At 49.6% G+C, this 18858-nt stretch overlaps 7 protein-coding genes across 7 annotated transcripts; 5 read left to right on the forward strand and 2 right to left on the reverse strand.

Annotated features, from left to right (window-relative positions):
- Positions 1-4: 4 nt before the first annotated feature.
- Positions 5-2380, forward strand: L228DRAFT_35361 (hypothetical protein). Its single transcript, XM_018336516.1, has 4 exons — positions 5-440; positions 686-960; positions 1080-1188; positions 1308-2380. The coding sequence occupies exons 1-4, from the start codon at positions 161-163 to the stop codon at positions 2210-2212; spliced, it is 1569 nt and encodes a 522-aa protein (XP_018185642.1). The 5' UTR covers positions 5-160; the 3' UTR covers positions 2213-2380.
- Positions 2381-3122: 742 nt separating this feature from the next.
- L228DRAFT_224022 (hypothetical protein) lies at positions 3123-6785 on the reverse strand. The gene is made up of 3 exons (XM_018330336.1): positions 6312-6785; positions 3931-6223; positions 3123-3737 (listed from the first exon to the last, which is right to left on the reverse strand). Exons 1-3 carry the CDS (start codon positions 6668-6670, stop codon positions 3594-3596), a joined length of 2796 nt encoding a protein of 931 aa, XP_018185643.1. The 5' UTR covers positions 6671-6785; the 3' UTR covers positions 3123-3593.
- A 263-nt stretch (positions 6786-7048) lies between these two features.
- L228DRAFT_241276 (dimethyladenosine transferase) lies at positions 7049-8313 on the forward strand (the record flags this gene model as incomplete). The annotated part of the gene is made up of 3 exons (XM_018331316.1): positions 7049-7225; positions 7297-7518; positions 7585-8313. 3 exons carry the CDS (start codon positions 7049-7051, stop codon positions 8311-8313), a joined length of 1128 nt encoding a protein of 375 aa, XP_018185644.1.
- Positions 8314-8729: 416 nt separating this feature from the next.
- Positions 8730-11226, reverse strand: L228DRAFT_250530 (RabGAP/TBC). Its single transcript, XM_018333352.1, has 7 exons — positions 11129-11226; positions 11047-11062; positions 10925-10934; positions 10703-10825; positions 10167-10642; positions 9195-10102; positions 8730-9119 (listed from the first exon to the last, which is right to left on the reverse strand). Exons 1-7 carry the CDS (start codon positions 11153-11155, stop codon positions 8868-8870), a joined length of 1812 nt encoding a protein of 603 aa, XP_018185645.1. The 5' UTR covers positions 11156-11226; the 3' UTR covers positions 8730-8867.
- Positions 11227-11344: 118 nt separating this feature from the next.
- L228DRAFT_35427 (hypothetical protein) lies at positions 11345-12040 on the forward strand. The gene is made up of 2 exons (XM_018336517.1): positions 11345-11555; positions 11633-12040. Exons 1-2 carry the CDS (start codon positions 11512-11514, stop codon positions 11913-11915), a joined length of 327 nt encoding a protein of 108 aa, XP_018185646.1. The 5' UTR covers positions 11345-11511; the 3' UTR covers positions 11916-12040.
- Positions 12041-13115: 1075 nt separating this feature from the next.
- Positions 13116-13744, forward strand: L228DRAFT_200027 (RNA-binding domain-containing protein; the record flags this gene model as incomplete). The annotated part of the gene is made up of 3 exons (XM_018329628.1): positions 13116-13155; positions 13231-13394; positions 13466-13744. Coding segments are annotated over 3 exons (483 nt in total), but the record flags the coding sequence as incomplete, so codon positions are not given.
- A 1693-nt stretch (positions 13745-15437) lies between these two features.
- Positions 15438-17038, forward strand: L228DRAFT_250532 (dihydrodipicolinate synthetase). The gene has a single exon (XM_018333353.1). It carries the CDS (start codon positions 15789-15791, stop codon positions 16734-16736), a length of 948 nt encoding a protein of 315 aa, XP_018185648.1. The 5' UTR covers positions 15438-15788; the 3' UTR covers positions 16737-17038.
- Positions 17039-18858: the final 1820 nt, after the last annotated feature.

Genomic DNA, 18858 nt, shown 5'->3' on the forward strand with positions numbered 1-18858 from the left:
CGACCAGGTGTTTTATACGTACATATTTGCTTTACTATCGCTCCTCCACCAAACAAGCTTCTCGACGTTAAGCTGCATTTCATAACTTCGCCGCTGTACGAGCACCAACGTTCTTCTCACGACACTTGCACCATAGCTTGCCCCAGATACAATTTTAGATATGCCGGACATAGATCCAACGACACTGAGCCGGCCCGGCCCCCTTTCACAATCAGGCGCAACGCCGACCTTGTCTACCAAGTCTCTATCAGGAACCAATCTGGCCGGGTCAGCTTCAGGTTCATCACAAAAGCAGGGAAAGGGTCAAATGGCTACGAATGCGGGTACTGGCGCCCCGGGAGCGCCAAGGATAGAGCTAGAGCCGCTCTATACCGGACTTAAAGCAGCGGTAGGGGATCACTGGGCGGACTATAAAGAGGCTATTGGCCTCTTCATGTTAGGTGAGCTTTGGTCATATAAAGGCTTTGTGGCCCACTGAGAGAATCTTGGGGTTTTCCCCTGGTTGACCTTAGAAACCACATGGTTTATACCCGTGATGGAAACCTCTACGATTCAAGCGGGCCTTTTACAACGGCCCGAGGAGTATTAGCACGTTGGCTGGCTGTCACCATACTTGTTGATCTCCTTTCATTTTATCCTCATACCTTGCAATCGATCTCGCATCAAGGCTGATGGATATTTCTAGGTCAACTCAACCAGGCCGAACTGTCAACCCGCATAGACTACTACATCACCACAGACCCATTAAAGGAACATTTACACAACCAATTGCTCAACGCCATCTATGGAAACATATCACGAGAACCACCTGATACTACTGTTGCGGGTTGGGTATCAGCAAATGACAAACCGTCAAACGTGTCGAAGCCATTAACTGGAGATGGGGCTGAACATCGTCTCAAGACGGAGATTATGCAGCTGCCACCGAGAGATCGAAGAAGATTGAAGCTTATTCCGGAGGTGAGTAGTAATACGAGCCACAGAAAAACAGTCTATGCTGGTCAAATCGGCCAATGCAACAGACTTTGAAATCTGCCGTTTAGGAAGTGAACCTACTAACTCTTTTACCTCTATGACAGTCTGATAATTATATTTCAAATTCGAACATGCTCGCGGAATATCACCAAGCGAAACAGATTAAGCTTCCCGAGATTGTACCTACGAGCGCGGGAGGTCTAAACACAACTAGTCAGTCTACCTTGCCGTGGCAGATTCGAGCCGATTTATTCCTTGGGTTCACGGCATACGGTCACTGCCGTAGCTGATTTTAAAAGATTGTCGAGATCGCTAACATGACTTCTTTTTAGACTGGGACCTCGAAATCCACAAACGGTACTCACAACCACTTGCCAGCGAAACGTTTGAATTTCCGGAACCATCTTCAATCGCTCTGCGCATGACGCCCATTTGCTACGAAGAAGGCCTTTCGAATGGCGCATCTAACACGCAAGAATGCGCAAGCTACCTTTCAATCGCAACAGAGGTATTTGTAAAAGAAATCCTTAACAGCATATTCGGGCGCACGCGCTGCAACGGTCCCCAGTACATCATGACCGCACGATATAAGCGACAGCTCGAACGCGAAGAGGAACTCTGGCTGCGTGGAGACATTAAGCGCGACGCGAATGGACTCTTGCCAGTTGAAAGAGACAATGCAGGCAGCGGGGGTGGCGTCAGCATGGGCGATCTACAGCTCGCCTTGGAAATGGGCGGGTTTGGAATGGGTATGATGCCTCTCGTCGTCGAGAAGATTGTAGCAGGATACATGGACGGCGAGCTAGAAGAAGAAGAGGACCGAAGAACCAGAGCCAAGACGGCAAGGACTCTGGCAGCAAAAAAGCGTGCCCCTCGCGTTGGTCCTCCTGGTGGCCCTGGCGTACCTCCCGCCACCGCAAGGCCGCCAAATGGAGATGGAGTAGACGCCAAGCCTGCCACAAGAGCAGAAAATATCCGCCAAGAATATGATCTCATGGAAATTGACGACGATGATCCATGGTGGCGCACATCCAATGGCGTTCCTAATACCACCACCTTGGGAACAACAACTGCCGCAAATAGCGAAGACATCCTGCCCGGGCCTGTTGACGAATGGATTCCACCCGCAATTGCAGAAGACGCTGCAGATGACGACTGGGGATGGGAAGGTGGTGGTGCGGGAGACAGACTTACGTTAGGCAACCTGCTCGATGATTGCCTGGCCGTAGGGCAATGACCTTTGCACACTCCTCCCACTTGAAGCCATGCCAGAGCTCCCATTCTCAGCGCCGCAACTCGCCCCTTGCCATCTCGTCTTTTCTTCTCTGCAGCTCAAATTTTTTCTGCACATTCTCGATACCCTCTTTGCATCTCGCATCTCGCGTCTCGCGTCTCGCGTCTCGCGTCTCTGCACTTTTCGTCTCCATTTTTTCCCCCACTTCCTCTTCTTCGGATGGCGCCTCAATTCTTCTCCCCAACAATCTCCCTGCATGAACCTCAGCGCTTGCCACGGGCAATGTCTACCACACCCGCCTATTTCTCATTGTCCGAATCACGACACTCTCCATCCACTCACGCGAAGGGTTCCTTACCCATTACCTTTCCCTCTACAGTTGGTCGCAGACCTTGACCCCTTTCCCTCCCTCCCTCCCTCCCTCCTCCCCCCAACCTATCATGGCTTCTCAATCTCATATCACCCACCAAAAGAAAAAGAAAATAAAAAATGTATTCAACGGCGCATCGTCTAACAGGGGAGCCGGAACACATTTTTCAATTCGACGTTTTACTTCTTCCTTCTTCCCCTGCTCCCAATTTCGTTTTCCATTGTTTTCTAAGTAGCATCATTCGGCGTCTTGGTTGGAAGGAGAAGAGAGTGAAGAAGGAAAAGGGTTTTTTTCCTCTTTAAATACCCCCCCGCCTTTTCTTTTTCGGGTCTCTTAATCTGTGTTTGGACTTCATCTGCGTTTGGGTATTTAGTATAAGGTACCGGTTACAGGGTGCTGGATACAACCTACAGGGTAACTGGATTTATTTCTTTTTACTGTTCTTGTACATTATCCCGCGCAACGTAATGTGTATGTATGTATTTATGTATTTATGTGTATAGTCACCCAAAAAGTATGAACCAGAAATTATGAGACAAGATCCCATCGATGGAGAAATGCGAGACTGAAATCGTGCATTCGTGAAAGACAGCCCGTTCTCTCTTTCGGAAGTATTTGAAGAATTGATACTATTGCTGATAGCAATCTATATTATCTGGCCAAACATCTACCTACATCTCCCAAAATGAAAGAAAAAGAATCAGAAAGAAGTGCTCCAACGCCATACCGACCCGTGCCCTGAATAAATCGCCTGCCCTTCTTTAAAAAAAGCCTAGCATTGTTGCGCCGATAAGATGAGTTCTTAAGATGAGCTATTTAAATAGATTGAAGAAGAGAGAGAGAATGCGTGAAGTAATAAAGGGGCCTATTGAAATAGATTGAAGAAAAGGGAGGGATAGAGATAGATGGAGAAAGAGAGAGGGAGAAGAGAGGGGGAAAGAGAAGAAGGGGGGGGGGGGAAAAAAGAAAAGGCCCGGCTGGAGATGAGGATATTTACAGATCAACGATCATGAATCACTCAAGCTCTTTGACGACCAATTGCAGAATCTCGTCGACGAGTTTGAATGCGTTGCGAGGATCTTTGGCGACGCGCTGCCAGACTTCGCCGTGTTTGGGTTCGCTGAGGATACATTTGGAAATGACGTCTTCTTTTTTCTCCTGTAATCGGGAGCAAAACGCGTCAGCTGGGAGAGTCACCTAAAAGAGGAAAATGGGAAAGGAAAGGGAAATAAAGGAAAGGGGACTTGAAAAAAGAAATACGCAAAAGAATACGTGAAAGGGGATGAAAACAAACGGAAAGAGACTAAAAGAAAAACAAAACCCCCCAAAAAGGAAAGGGAAAGAAACTCACCTCAGTACCATGCTGCAACAAAAACTTGTAATACCACGCCCAGGTATCACCGAGATCGGCATCGAGCAGGATGGCCTTTTCAAACCAACTTGAGGCTTTTTCGAGTCTGCGCTCACCCCAGAAGATTCTGGCCACAGTCACGAAGAGGAGGGGATCATTGTCGACCTTCTTGATTGCTTCGAGACTGCGAGGCTTGCGATGCGTGCGGGGTTCGAGATGCCAGATGCTCTCGCTCCAGAGTAAGCCCGAGGCGGGCACTTCCTGGAGGGCTCTGGCCATGACGATTTTCGCTTGGGTGTTGTATCCTCCACGGCGCTCAATGCGGACGCTTTCAGTCCAGAGTTCTGCATTCTTGGGCACAGCGAGTCGAGCACGGTCAAGTACAGACCGCGCCTTGACGACCACGCCGGCCTTTTCCTCGAGCCGGGACGCAAGTAGCCAGAGTGGGACAGACTTGGGGCAGGCGCGAGTGCCAGTACCATATGCTTCTCGCGCCTGAGGGAGTTTGTTTTCTGCTTCGTAGATCTGGCCTTTCATCATCCAGAGCTTGGCCGCGTTGGGGAAGATCTGGAGGCCCTGGTTGACGAGGTCAAGCGCGGCGTCTGTGTTGCCGAGTTGCCGCTCATATGCGACGCTCTTGATCCAGACGCGGTCGGTGCCGGCTTCGCGGCGGGCGGTGGAGAGTAGCTCGCGCGCTTGTTCAATCTGCTTGTTGTCCGCTTCGAGCTTGACGGCTGCAAGCCAAATGTCTTCGTTGTTGGGATTTTGGTTAAATGCTTTTCCGAGCACACGTCGGGCATCATCGATGCGGCCGGCTTGCCAGTTTTCCTTGGCGAGTTGCATCCAGAGCACTTCGCTCTGAGGGCAAGCCTCGACGGCTTTTTCGAGCACGGCAAGGACAGATTCTTTGGTGCCATGATTGCGCTCGAGGTCGGCAGCGGCATGCCAGATGGATTTCCTGTTGACAAACACCCGCAAGGCATAAGCGTAGATGGCGCGTGCGGTTTCGTACTTGGCGCGGCCGATACTGGATTTGGCGTCGTCCATCCAGATTTCCTTGCGGTCGTCATCTTCGTCGAGACCCCATCCGAGAGTTTCCCGGATGATGGCTTGGCATGTAAGAACGGCGCCTTCGTCTTCGCATTTTTCAGCTTCGGTGATCCATTCTTCGCGCTTCAGCATGGCGGATTCCTTGACGAGCGATTGCACAGCACGTTTCATGACATTGACCTTGTCGGCGGCGCCCATTTGCTCTTGCAGTCGAGCAGCAGCAATCCAGATTTCGTAGCTGGTTGGAACGGCTTTTCGCGCCTTGTTTAGAATGACCTGCGCATTCTGAGGACTCTCAAGACGAGCTAGGGCAAGCCAGAGTTCGACTGAGAGGGGAATTATTTCGGTTGCTTTGGCAAGAAGTAATCGTGCATCAGCCGGGTCTTCTTCGAGATTTACTGCCTCCTTCCAGAGCGCTACCGACTGGGGGATAGAGTCGAGCGCATGTCGCAGCACTCGCTTCTTGGCACGAGGATCATGTTCCAGATTCATGGCCTCAATCCATAGCCGAACAGATCTGTCATTGTTCTTGATGGCATTGGCAGCGATAATCTTGGCGTTTTGGTTGTCGTTTAGCCGGATGTTTTCTAACCACGCGTCCTCGCTCTTTGGGCAATGCTCGCAACCACGAGCAATGACGTTCCTTGCTGCGACGATTTTCCCGGCTACCTCCTCCAGACGCGCAGCAGCGATCCAACCCGGTGCGTGCTTTGGATTTGTCTTGATGACGGACTCTAAGAGAACTCGAACACGCTTGACGTCGCCAACTTGTACGTCTCCAGATTTCATCTCTGACTTTGTCAAACTCGTCAAGTAGCCCTTTGGGTCAATGTTGGTAGCGCTACCAGCGACCGAGTCTGTCCCTGACCCATGCGCGGTCTGGTCAAGACGAACTTGGAGCACCTTGTTTCTCGCCGCACCAATATCCGCAAAATTGGTCATGGTTCCGTCCGCAGTGTCCGCTCCCGCAGAACTACTCTGTGTCCCGTCCTCGCTCACGGTCGAATCAAATTGTGCAGAGTCTCTGGCCCCGGCAATGACGCTGTCTGGAACTGCATAGAAGCGTTGGCGGATGTTCTGTTTTGCGCGTCGGTTCTTTCCCGTGAGGTCTCCCACTTCAGGAATACTCGCCCATTCTTCGTCGGTCACGCTGCCTAGTGCGCGCTTTAGATCGGAAAATTGTTGCTGAATCTTCGGGTTGTTGCGTTCATATTCCTCTCTTTCCTTTTCTTCTCGCGCTTCCCTGTAAATTGAGAGAGAGATTATATTAGCAACGAACTCTTGTAACCAAGCATGGAAACCTTGAAGTGTGTTCCAGAGAAGACGCTCACCTTTTAGCCCTGCGCCGCTTGTCCATTTTCTCATCAACCTCCTGGTATATTCTATCTGCCTCGTCATCATCACGATCGTAAACCCCTCCTGCGAAAAGCCCAACTTCATTCTCCGGATCCTGATATCGTTCATCGTCCTCCTCGTCCTCCTTCTGGGCAGGGGCTCCATAGGCAGTAGGCGGTGCTTGTCCTAATGCAGCTGCTCTTCGCGCGAGCGCTTCCTTAATCTGCTCCTCACTTGGGCCATCCCGCGCCGGACCAAGATCAGATCGTGTAGTGAAGCCCGTGGCACCACGGCCAAGACCCGCTACATAATTCTCGGGAGCCGGTTGGCTCAAGAAATCTTTTCGGCCGGACATGACAAAGACGAGCTCGTAGTGATGCCTCCTGGATCAAACAGCGAGTTCAGTCAGTGAAAAGGCAGGGTGCCACTGCAATGACGCAGGTGCAGGAGGAAAGCAATGGACCTTGACGGTATTGCATTGTCCAGTTACTCCCTCGTCCGTAGACCTATAGAGTTACTGGGCGGCGAACGATTAAAGATGCTTCTAACCGTATAAGGTTACCTAAGCGAGAACTCAAGCATCAATTCGGAGATAAGATAAAAATTGATCGAAGATTTACTGCAACGGACATTCAACAAGTGGACGCTCTCGATTTATTCAAGTGCTGTAGAGCATTGTCTCAGTCTTTTGTTCTCCAGCACTTCGTTCTCGTCGAGACGAACTTCCGCGGCCATGCCTAAGGCTGCTCCCAAGAAGCGCAATGCGGCCCCGCAAAGCGGCCCATATGCGGGCGCTGCGCCAGCCAAGACCAGTATTTTCAAGATGAACACAGACCTTGGTCAGCACATATTGAAGAACCCCGGTGTTGCACAGGCTATTGTGGACAAGGCGGATCTCAAGCAGAGTGATGTGAGACAGACAACAATCTAATTTCGAAGCCACCATTTGAACAGGTGCTAATATGTGTTTCTGTGGAACAGACCGTCCTTGAAGTTGGTCCGGGAACGGGTAACTTGACCGTGAAAATCCTGGAAAAAGCGAAGAAGGTCATTGCCGTGGAAATGGACCCTCGAATGGCGGCAGAAGTTACAAAGCGTGTGCAAGGAACTCCTTCCCAGAAGCGGTTGGATGTCATGCTCGGAGACGTTATCAAGACAGAGTTGCCTTACTTTGACGTCTGCATCAGCAATACCCCATACCAGGTGCGTAGAACGAATAGAACAGTTTGCTCTTTTCTCTAGAGAAGATCTCTCTCTAATGTGTCACAGATTTCGTCCCCCCTGACCTTCAAGCTTCTTGCGACCTCGCCTGCGCCAAGAGTCTGCATTCTCATGTTCCAGCGTGAGTTCGCGATGCGTCTGTTTGCAAAGCCCGGCGACAAGCTCTACAGCCGACTTTCCGTCAATGCCCAAATGTGGGCCAAGATCGACCATATTATGAAAGTGGGCAAGAACAACTTCAAGCCGCCCCCAGCCGTCGAATCGAGCGTGATCCGCATGGCCCCGAAGAACCCGCGCCCGCAAATTAGCTATGACGAGTGGGATGGTCTGTTACGTATTGCATTTGTGCGAAAGAACAAGACACTCCGCTCTAGCTTCTTCACAACGAGCATTCTCGACATGATTGAGAGCAATTACAAGACATTCTGCGCACAAAACGATATCCCATTGGACGATAGCCCCCTGGACAACGCTCACGGCGAAGACACAGCCATGGATGCTATCGAAGATGAAAACATGGACGAGGATATGGAAGTCGATGACGACGAGGACTTGCCTGCTTTCTTCAAGGAGGAGGCGGACCGAAAGGCCAAGCTTAAGAATGGGAAGCAGTCCAGGAAGAAGAAGGGTAAAGTGGCGGAATTAGTGAGAGAGAAAGTGCGCAGGGTGCTCGAGGATGAAACGGAATTGGCGGATAAGCGTGCCCGTATGTGTGACGAAGGTGATTTCTTGAAGCTTCTGTGGGCATTCAATCAGGAGGGAATCCATTTTACCTGATCTTCTTGGACCAGTTATATATCCTTGCTTCTTTGGCGCGCATTTTAGTAACGGCGTTGGTTTCGTATTGGGATATTAGCTGGATGGATCGATTTTTGCTAGGCGCACATGAAATTCTCCGCGGCCCTCGCGGTGAAAAAAGTTAGGCTTGTTTCATGTTACGAAGATTTGAAGACTTTTAGAGAAATATAGTCTCGGTGTCTCCAAGAATTTGAGTTGATGCTGCTGGATGTCGTTGAATTGCTTATATGATCTTAAAAGAAATTGTAATAACTGCATTGTGCCCCACTGTCTCTTAGACAGTCCTCTAATCGCCTATGTTATCCGACTCGGAGAACAATGGTATACTCAATGCGTCGAAGAGAGGCAACGCTGCTCGGAGAAAGGACACCAGCTTAGAAATGAGAACATGAGGTAGGCCTGTCGATATCACTCTCCGCCTGTTCCCGCGTGATCTTAATATTTGTTTTATCTATTATATATATTGATATTATGTATTAACGTGCCTCTTACTGCCAGCAGTGTTCCAAGAAGCATCATGAGTAGGTAGAAGCTCATGGTATTACAGGCGCTGTCGTGCCACTCGTGCTTTTCAAATGCGCGCTCGATCCACGAAATAGACTTTGCCATATAAACGCCTCGCTCAACAAAAGTTCAATGTCCTTCTCGGTCCAATCACGAGTAGGCAGCGCTTGCAAAAACATCATAATTTCCTGAAAGTCCATTTTTAAAAGCTGTTCGGACCATTTGACCAGAAACGCCGCACACACGTAAATATGAAACTCTGAGAAACCTTGGTCTTCAGCCTGTACTCGAAGAGTTGTTAGAAATCCTTCTAAAAAGACAATGTTGGTCACGAGACATAAGCACAAAGGACGTACCAAATAAGTGTCCCACATTCTAATGGTATTCTTGACGCTGACTTCTCGCATTAGTAGGCAATTCATCCAGCGAAAGCTGAACTGGATGAACTCCACTCCTTCTCGTTCGAGGTGTTTGGCCAAAGCTGCGTCTATTCGAATTGTGAGATCACGAAGAGCGCCCACCTGTCGTTGAATACCTGGTTGGGCAAATATATAATTGTCTTGGATACCATCAAGCAGTTTTGTCAGACACCAGAAGGAATCTGCCTCAACAGCATCTAAGACAGACCGAGGCAATTGGCCAGGATCCATTCCAGATTCAATGTCCCCCTCGGTGATGTAACTGCCAAGAAAGACTTGCCAGAATGGGGTTACAAGATCGTTGATACCTTGTACATAACCACTGGCTGGATGCCTTATTGCCCAGACATAAAGAATCCGCTCAAGAGAGCGCTGGGTAGCTTCGTAGCCGTATAGCGGTAAGTGAGGGTTTGTACGTGGCACATCAATACTGATTTGGTGCCATACAGCCTCGTCTAGGCCCCTGCCTCTGCCGGATCGGAGTGAACCCCCTGTCGATCCGCCACTTGAAGCCGCTGCCGCTGCCGCTGCTAAAGGTCCCCGTTCAAATGCCTGTTTAACTCCGTCAAGATATTCTTTCCGTTTGCGTTCCAATGTTGCCACTCGTCGGTCGCTATTGGTAGGAAGATACCCCAGAAGAAGTTGCCACGACATTGCCCGTACTTCAGTTGGAATTCCGGACCATGAAGAGTCCCGCAGCTCGGAGAGAGAAATGTTTGTTGCTTGTAGGATCCGCTTGAATTTGTTGATTCTCGAAATTCGCGAAGAGTGAGCTTCGGCTTCCTTAGGAGACGCATTTTCCGGTAGAGGAGGGTGTTTTATTAGGTGAAGGGAATTTGCTGGGTCTGTAGAACAAGATTAGATGGAGCCAGAAAAAAAGGTTGAAGCAGAAGGAGAATGCATGCCGACCTTTAAGAACATCTTTATATTGTGGTCGTAGGATCTTCCCTTCCGGGTGTTTCCCCGAGGGATAAGACGGTCCTCCACCGCGTTCCTCAGCGATATCTGAACTATTGGCTCTTCTTCGTGTTGGGCTTTGCAAGCGGTATGTAGTGGAGGCCCCATTCTGATATCCAAGTTGCGAAGCCTCACCGGGTCCTTTGGGTCGTGACTCGAGGACTCTTTTATTCTTCATTGTCATGCTAGTAATGCTAGGCAACCCAAACTCGTCTTCCTCATCATAGTATGCATAGCTCCTATCTTCGTCTTCATCATCAACATCCCAGTCATCATTCGTGCTTAATATGAACTCATTGTAGTTCTGGCGTGGGGGCGAAGCGAGGTTGGAAGCTTGCTTTGCTAAAGAAGAAGAACTCGAGTTGCGAGCTGCGTTATAGGAAAGGGACGGCGGAGTGCGAGGTCGGGACGTGCGAGGAGACAGTGACCTAGTGGTTTACATCAGCTTGAAAGCAATTTATCGGCTCGATCCTATCCTGGACACATACAGTGTGTCAAATCGGAGCTTGTCGGCATGAGAGTATGATGCGCCCACTACTGTTGAGGCATCAATAGCCTTGGATGGCTCCTTGCGGGGGGAAGACCGAGCACGCCAGAAAGGCGATGAAGATCTGATTTCAAGTCAGTACGAGTCTCTCTCGGGATTTCTCCTAGGTGCCCAGGTGCAATCAAGGTTTAGGGCCCATGGTGTTGGGGGAAATGGATCATACTCGGATCGTTCTGTAGAACATCGATGCACATTAGCAGCAGTTTGAAAATTATCATATTAGATCCCGTTTGCTTTCTTCAATTCTTCTTCGTGGGCTCAAGAAAGGGAAAATGTGTTACGGACCAACCTGGACCATTTCCTTGAAACGCGCCGCCAAGTTAGTTTCTGATCGGACTATCTGCGAGCGGTTGAAGTAAAAGCTTACCTGCTGAGGAGGTTTCTTTGAACCCATTGTGAAGTCTGCTCCCTTCTGTCTCATTCATTGATCACCCCATTTGCATATCATCAAGTAGCTGTTCTTCTATCAGCCCCACTGCAATGTCAATACAAGGTGGTTCCATGTCATTGTCTTCCTTTGTGATTATGTAATCCGGAGGTTGGAACCGCCGGAGGCGCTGGCAGAAGAGCTTCGGCTCGAGACCACAACTGAGAATCGTCTTTGGAATTTCCTTCAGCGATCGTCAAATACGTCCACGTTTTATCTAATTCTTGAGACATTATCTTAGAAATAACTTGAGCGCCTGCTAATAGTGGCATTGAAGTCCTGATATTTCACACCGGACTTACTGCCTACCGCTTACTTACAGAATGACTGAGCCGGAAGATCTCGATGAGGATCTCTTTGCCGATCTGTAAGTCTTCGTGACCCTTTCCATATCGAATTTTTGGATTGGAGGATTCGTATTGACTGTGGCATTTTCCAAACAAGGTATGACGGGGAAGATGTGCCTTCTAAACCAACCCAACAGGCTCCTCGTCCTATTGAGCCCGAGCCCGAACTCCCTAGTACCGGGCCTCTACCTGTTAATCTAGCGCATGAATCTAAACAAGAACCAGTTCAGCCAGAGCAATTTGGGAGGCCGGACGACAGCGAGCCTTCGCATAGTGGGCAATTCGAGGGAAGTGGAGAACTTGGACAGGCTGAAGCCAGTAGAGCTCCTGCTGCTGAGCATCCGCCATCCCATGGACCGGGAATTAAGGAAGACGGGTAAGTTTTGTACAGTTTGTTTGTTTCGTTTTATCCTCTCGCATTTCGTTGTATGAAATGGATTCAGTGAAATCTTGGAGGGCTGGAGATCCGAAATGGAGGCATTTCGATGGCTATTCTACCACATATGCTGGGCTCGGAAGGACGCGCAATTGGGTTCGAGAATAAAGGCCTCCAATAGTTCGCCACATAGTTTCAAACTGGCCATTAAGCCTGCGGAGCAAGCTGGAAAAGGCGTGACAGAAACAGGTACATGCTTCGTTTGGAAGAATTACCGCTGGGCAGGCGCACACAGAAGCATAGTCTATTTTCTATCGTTACGCCCTCTTCATCAAGAAGCAAACAACAAAATATACGGGTTGATTGGATAATTGAAAGAGCTTCCTGTGGTCATGATCTGTTGGCTTAGGCTTTCAAAGGATGACGGGGGTGGCCGAGCTGTGCAAGCAGCTGCAGTAAGGCTGCCATAGGAACTGTTAGGGCTCTTCAAGATGAGAATAGTTTGTTAGGCGGCCGAAACTTATCAGTGGTATAACTCCTCATGCGCGAATCAGAATTACGATGGCATTTGCTACAACTACATAGCTTATTGTCGATATAATCTTCATATAGCAGACAGAACCTGCAGATCTGGACGGAACTAGTCGCTTCCGTCATGGCAGGATGCATGGTCATCGGTGCTTAGCACCAGTACCTAGAAGTCGGCTTGATAGCAAGAACAGACGATTATACCGGACGTTTAGTTGTGCCTCATTCTTGTTAAAACGGCATACCGAAAATCATTTTGGTCGACGCAATCGACAAGAGAACGTGCACTTCAATGTGCCAAATGTCATCATGATTCTGTCCGCTTGGCGCCAGGCCAACCATCCCATCAAGACGGATTTTCAAACTTCTGCTCCAACCGAATTCAGATGCCAGCTGGGCCAGTACTTTGATCTCCGAGCCTCTAGAAAGAAATCAATATGCTGGAAGAGTTCTAGTCGCCATCCCGGGCAAGATAATGCCAGAGTAGACGCCGTCTATACTTTGTTGTTGAAATCAATTAACGATGTATAGTCGGAGTCATTGTATTTGGCTGCATTGCTCTAGATGATTCTTCTGCGCCTTATTTTTCCTTCTTTTTACTCTTCTTTTTTAGCACGTCGTTAATCTGATTTTTGGCTTTTGGGGTTTAGCTGACATGAATGGGTTGTAATTTAGCAAAATGTTCATCGGAGGATTGAATTGGGAAACCACGGATCGTAAGTAGCGACATCTTGGCAGATGATGTTTGTGAATGGACACGGAGCTCACCGAGGAAATGTTTTGTCCTGTAGAATCACTCAAAGAATATTTTTCGCAGTTCGGCGAGGTTACAGAATGCACAGTAATGCGAGACGGTGCCACGGGGCGTTCACGTGGATTTGGCTTTCTTACCTTCAGGGACCCTAAGACTGTCAATATTGTCATGGTAAAGGAGCATTACTTGGATGGTAAAATTGTAGGTTTTTTCTTAACGTGTCACGGAAAATTTAGCACAACTTTTGCTGATGCAATTGCCCCCCTTTTTAGATTGACCCCAAGCGTGCCATTCCTCGCGATGAGCAAGAGCGCACGAGCAAAATCTTTGTCGGTGGTGTCAGCCAGGAAGCAACGGAGCAAGATTTTAAAGAGTTCTTCATGCAGTTCGGAAGAGTTGTCGATGCTACCCTGATGATGGACAAAGATACTGGCCGTCCAAGAGGTTTCGGATTCGTGACCTTTGATAGTGAAGCGGCTGTAGAAGCGACTCTCTCACAGCCACTCGATATCTTGGGGAAACCGATTGAGGTCAAGAGAGCCCAACCTCGAGGCAACCTTCGTGATGACGATGACCGCGCCGGAAGATTCCGACGTGGTAAAGACGGGCGGGATGCTTCAAGTGCAGCTGGCGGTGATGTCAGCGGTCAGGGACAAAACCAACAAGGCATGCAGGGAGCGTACGGAGGAATGACTCCGCAAATGATGGCTCAGTATTGGCAACGCATGCAGCAGTATTTTGCTATGATGCAGCAGCAGATGGCTGCCTCGATGGGTCAGGGCCGCAGCAACGTGGCGAATCCCATGGCCATGGCTGGAATGAATCCCGCCATGATGCAGCAAATTCAGGCGATGCAGAACATGCAGAATATGAACCGTGGGCAAGGCATGCCCGGCTCTCCCAGTCCTCATCCACAAAGCCCAGGACCTCAGGCCATGCAAGGAATGCCCGGCATGCAGGGTATGAATCCTGCCATGATGCAGCAGATGCAGCAAATGCAAGGTCAACCTGGACAGCAGGGAAACTTTGGCGGAAATGTCGGAGGCTTTGGCGGCCCTACTAATGGCGGGGCCATGGGCAATTTCAGCGGCGGACCCAACGCACCCGGCTACAATGCGCAAGAGCAACTGGCTTTCGAACAACAAAAGTACGAACAGCAGCAAGCTCGACGAGTGGTTCCGCAGGCACAGCCACAGCCATATCAGTTCCAACCAGGCGGTCCTACATCGTGGGAGGGCATGTATGACGAAGTGCCTCAGCCCAACATGAATGCTCAAGGCGGACCTGGCGCAGGACGAGGTATGCAGCAAGGCGGATTCGGTCGCCAGATGTCTCCAGCTCAGGCTGGAAGAGGGGTACCGCTCAATAGAGGACCGCAGGCTCCTGCCGGCCCGCAGAGCGCACCGCCTGCGAACGCTCCGACTGGACCAAAGAATGCTGGCAAACCTGGCGCAAACTATCGTGGTGGTGGCCGTGGTGGCGGTCACAAGGGCTTCCACCCATATGCGCGGTGATTTATCATCTTTTTTCTTAACATCGCAGACTCCTGGCGAAGGGATTGTGGACTGTAGGATATTTGATTCCTTTTTTTTGTCTGTTTGCACAATTTTTCCTTTTTTCCATTTATCGCAAATGGCTTCCCTTGGTTGGGATGCGGGTGAACACTAGCATCCGACTGCGGCTTCACCGGCACCTCTTCCATTAGGGTCTAGCCGTATGGCATGGATTAGTTTTTGTTTTTGATTCTCTTCAATGGCTGTATTTCAAAGAAGGGTTTTTTTCTATTCGTGGTGAAAAGGGTGCGGCATGCGTGTCTATATTGAAAATCAAAGGAGTCACGTTTTGACATGACAGTGATCAAGTGACATGTTCCACTTTAATGTCTACATGCTGCAAACTACATTTCATTGCTAGAGATGTGTTTCCGCGACAGTCGTTGAGGACAAAGGACAAGAAGCACAAAGTCATTGATGCCATTGGTCATGATCGTGCTGTAATTTAGTCCGAAGACTGTCAAAACATGTGAGTCTCTACAACCGTAGGAGCCCATTGGTGGTAGATCGGGTAGATATCAAACACAAGCGCCGACCAAGGACCAGGCGACATTCTCCGGTAGGCAACGTAGGCGCGAGTGAGTGGACCCTGTACGGGGGTAGCTCCCGAGGGTCGATCGGGTCGATAAGCATTGAGCCGAAGCGTCCCTCGACCCCTCCGTCTTGATATCTTCCGAAACTCCCAGGACTCGGAGCACGAAATGAAGACATGTGCGGGGATGTATCGCCGAACTGTTTTGTCTCCCCCTTGACTGTCACAAAATATTATGTGAAATACAGCTAACACTAGTAAAATACCTAGGTACTCATATCGTTGGCTCACCGTTTCTTACGTGATGATACCCTAATTAAATACCACTTCTGGCCCCTCCTACTTTGAACATTTTGAACATTTCATACTTCTCTGCTACTTCTTTTATTCATATTTTTGTATTCTCCTGGTTTCATCTGATCTTCTACTATATATCACTACGCACACTGATCGGCACAACTTCATCAAGAAAGCCCGTATATCTACGACTCCAAGTCTACCACCGCCAAAATGACCCAACAACCCCACGTCCCCGCCCCCGGCGTCTGGGTCCCCGCCGTGACCTTCTTTGACCCGGCCACCGACCGTCTCGACCTGGCCGCTCAAAAGTCATACTTCAAATACCTGTCCACCACGGGACTCACGGGGCTCTTGATCCTGGGCACCAACGCCGAGGCGCTCCTCCTCACGCGCGACGAGCGGTTCGAGCTGATCAAAGCCGCGCGGGACGCCGTGGGGCCTTCTTTCCCCCTGATGGCCGGCGTGAGCGGCCACTCTACGCGGCAAGTGCTCGAATACTGCGAGGACGCCAAAGCCGCGGGGGCCAACTACGTCCTGGCCCTGCCGGCCGCGTACTTTGGCAAAGCGACCACGCCCGGGGTCGTGCAGCGCTTCTTTGACGACGTCGCGACCGGCTCGCCCCTGCCTGTCTTGATCTACAATTTCCCTGCAGTGTGCAACGGTGTCGACTTGGACTCGAGTGCCATTGCGGCCATTGCGAAGAAGAATTCAAATATTGTCGGCGTCAAGTTGACGTGCGGTAGTGTCGCAAAGATTACCCGGCTGGCGGATACGTTTGCGCCGGACCAGTTCGCCGTGTTTGGCGGCCAGAGCGATTTCCTGTTTGCGGGCCTCACGGTGGGCTCGGCGGGCTGTATTGCGGCGTTTGCAAATGTGTTTCCCAAGTCGCTGGCCAGAATCTATAAGCTGTACAAGGAGGGAAAACTGGCGGAGGCGTTGGAGCTTCAGCGCAAAGCGGCGCATGCGGAGGTCCCGATTAAATTGGGCAGCGCGGCGACAAAGTACGCTGCGGCGATTTACAGCGCAAAGGCGGCGGGTATTGAAGGCGCAGTGGAGAAATTGAAGCCCCGCAGACCGTACGAGGGACCGTCGGAGGCGGTCATGCAGAGCGTGAGAGATACCATGGCGGGGTTGGCCGAGGTTGAGGCTGCGTTGTGAATGATGTTTGTGTTCTTTCTTTCAATTTTTTCCCCCCCATTCTTTCTTTCATCTTTTTCTTCTGTTTTTTGAGTTTTCATCTTTTCATGATTCCTACATTTGCCTCTTTTTTTCTAGTTTTATGTTATTTTCTCCCCCCCCCTTTTTAGACCTTTTTATTCTTCTTCCATTTCCCCATTGTCTTTTCTACACAACTCGACTGCAAAAACATGCATCGCGGCCAGCATTTGACAGCTCTACATAAAAGCACCAATAGACATCGTCACATACCTGAGATATCTACTTATTTATTTACTCTCCTACTTACCTACTTATTTAAAATGTGGCATTGTAGTACAGCTGATGTCGTAGTTCCATTGAAGTCGTATTACAGTCAAACAGTCAAACTCATAATTAGACTTACAGTACGGACTACCTGTACCGATAGACCTGCCTGTCTGTCTGTAGCTCCTCTCTCTCTCTCTCTCTCTCTCTCTCTCTCTCTCTCTCTCTCTCTCTCTCTCTGCCTGCAAGATATGGACGGTATGACCGGTCGCAGGACAACAAGACCCAAGACCCAGGACCATAGGGAGTGTCCTCGGTCCTCGGTCAGCTCATGCAAGTTGTTTATATATCATATAGTGCGAGAAAGGGAGCCCCCTCGGAGAGTCTACTGTCTGAGAGAAATAGGCCTGGCCTGCACCTGCTGCAGTGCTGCCGCCCGGAGCTGTCTATAGGTACTTTAGGTAAACTTAGGTAAGGTAAGGTACAATACCCAAACGTCGGTCTACAACCCGCAGCCCGCAGCCCGCTTTTCGGCTCGGGTGCCCGAGAGCACCGTAGTAAGCTGAACGTCTACGTAGTACGGAGACAGTAAACAGCATAACAGAATAACGGCATAACCGCATAGCAGTATAACAACATAACAGCAGAATCGTGCAAAAATATGAATGAGGACTACTTAGCAAAAAACATTACAAAGAATACGGATAAATTTAGATCAAATGGAATAAAATAAAATAAATTGAAAAAATGAAATGAAAGATGGAAATAAACGAAATGAAAACAGGTCTATCGATTCATAAATAGGACCGCATATAGCGCAACATGCCCAGCGGGGACGGGATACTGATATACTAACTGGCAGTCACAGGGAAACGGTTTTCATGGTAGTCAAGAATGGGCAAACCCAAGGGAAAAAAAGGGGAAAAGCCCAGATTAAATATAAAGATTCTCATCATAAAGGTTCTGACAGGTCTGACTGGATCTAAAGATTCATACCGAAAGGAATCAACTTAACGAAATTGGAAAAAAAAAAAAAAAAAATTATAATAATAATAAATATCATGCCCGGAGATTAAAGATTCGCCTGGTTACCGTTTCTCCTGGAAACAACGCCGAATTATTCCTTCCTTCCAACCATCGGACTTCACAAGAGTCGTCAATTTCCCAAACGCCAAAGAGTTTCTTCCCATCATAATCACACCGCCCCGTAAGACGGGTTATTGAAAAATCCACGGTTCGCTGGGATCGGCTATGCCCACCAGCGGATCCATTGCCCACTGCCAATCCGACTGCATCAAAAAGTTTCGCATAAAGGGATCATCGAGGGCGGCCATTGTGGCCGCAGGGTCAAGAGGCACGGTAGTGGCCTCATCGAGTCGAGGGTGGTGCTGTTCCAAGCCGACTGCCGGGATGGCCGAGTCATTTCCGGCACCGGCAGCAGCAGGAGCAGCGACGGGAATATTGTTACTCACTGCCGAGGGAGTTGCTGCAGTCGCTGCAGCGGCGGCAGGAGCAGTGGCAGCAGGAACAGCAGAAGATGAAGATGAAGATGTAGATGAAGAGTTATGGTTCGTATTGTTCAGAGTTGGGGGTGCATTCGCCTGAATCCTATCGAGCGAGGCTTTCAAACTCTCCATTTGCTCATAATGCTCTGTTGCAGGGAGGTTGCCGTCATCGCGCATGGATCTGAGCAGACTGAATGCGGTATCGACTGCATTAACATCAAGCGGATTGGGTTTCAACAGCGTCGAAACCATGAGGACAATCGTCGATGAAAAGATGTAGTGGGCATCGAAAAACCCAAATGTCGCAATGGAGCCATCCACCCAAACTTGTGCCAATAGGTTATTCGAGTTGC

This window comes from Xylona heveae, assembly GCF_001619985.1.
Source record: "Xylona heveae TC161 unplaced genomic scaffold L228scaffold_11, whole genome shotgun sequence".
NCBI classification, from domain to species: Eukaryota; Fungi; Ascomycota; class Xylonomycetes; order Xylonales; family Xylonaceae; genus Xylona; species Xylona heveae.

What these genes read in the sequence shown, in the direction of transcription:
- L228DRAFT_224022 (XM_018330336.1), bottom strand. Translation starts at nt 6,670, where the DNA reads ATGTCCGGCCGAAAAGATTTCTTGAGCCAACCGGCTCCCGAGAATTAT. An exon ending in AAGCGGCGCAGGGCTAAAAG is followed by an intron (nt 6,224 to 6,311) that starts GTGAGCGTCTTC and finishes CTCAATTTACAG; the next exon opens with GGAAGCGCGAGAAGAAAAGG. An exon ending in TGTTGCAGCATGGTACTGAG is followed by an intron (nt 3,738 to 3,930) that starts GTGAGTTTCTTT and finishes TCCCGATTACAG; the next exon opens with GAGAAAAAAGAAGACGTCAT.
- L228DRAFT_250532 (XM_018333353.1), top strand. Translation starts at nt 15,789, where the DNA reads ATGACCCAACAACCCCACGTCCCCGCCCCCGGCGTCTGGGTCCCCGCC.
- L228DRAFT_35427 (XM_018336517.1), top strand. Translation starts at nt 11,512, where the DNA reads ATGACTGAGCCGGAAGATCTCGATGAGGATCTCTTTGCCGATCT. An exon ending in GAGGATCTCTTTGCCGATCT is followed by an intron (nt 11,556 to 11,632) that starts GTAAGTCTTCGT and finishes TTTCCAAACAAG; the next exon opens with GTATGACGGGGAAGATGTGC.
- L228DRAFT_250530 (XM_018333352.1), bottom strand. Translation starts at nt 11,155, where the DNA reads ATGGGTTCAAAGAAACCTCCTCAGCAG. An exon ending in AAGCTCCGATTTGACACACT is followed by an intron (nt 10,643 to 10,702) that starts GTATGTGTCCAG and finishes GTAAACCACTAG; the next exon opens with GTCACTGTCTCCTCGCACGT. An exon ending in GAATGTGGGACACTTATTTG is followed by an intron (nt 9,120 to 9,194) that starts GTACGTCCTTTG and finishes CTTCGAGTACAG; the next exon opens with GCTGAAGACCAAGGTTTCTC.
- L228DRAFT_35361 (XM_018336516.1), top strand. Translation starts at nt 161, where the DNA reads ATGCCGGACATAGATCCAACGACACTGAGCCGGCCCGGCCCCCTTTCA. An exon ending in TATTGGCCTCTTCATGTTAG is followed by an intron (nt 441 to 685) that starts GTGAGCTTTGGT and finishes GGATATTTCTAG; the next exon opens with GTCAACTCAACCAGGCCGAA. An exon ending in GATTGAAGCTTATTCCGGAG is followed by an intron (nt 961 to 1,079) that starts GTGAGTAGTAAT and finishes CCTCTATGACAG; the next exon opens with TCTGATAATTATATTTCAAA.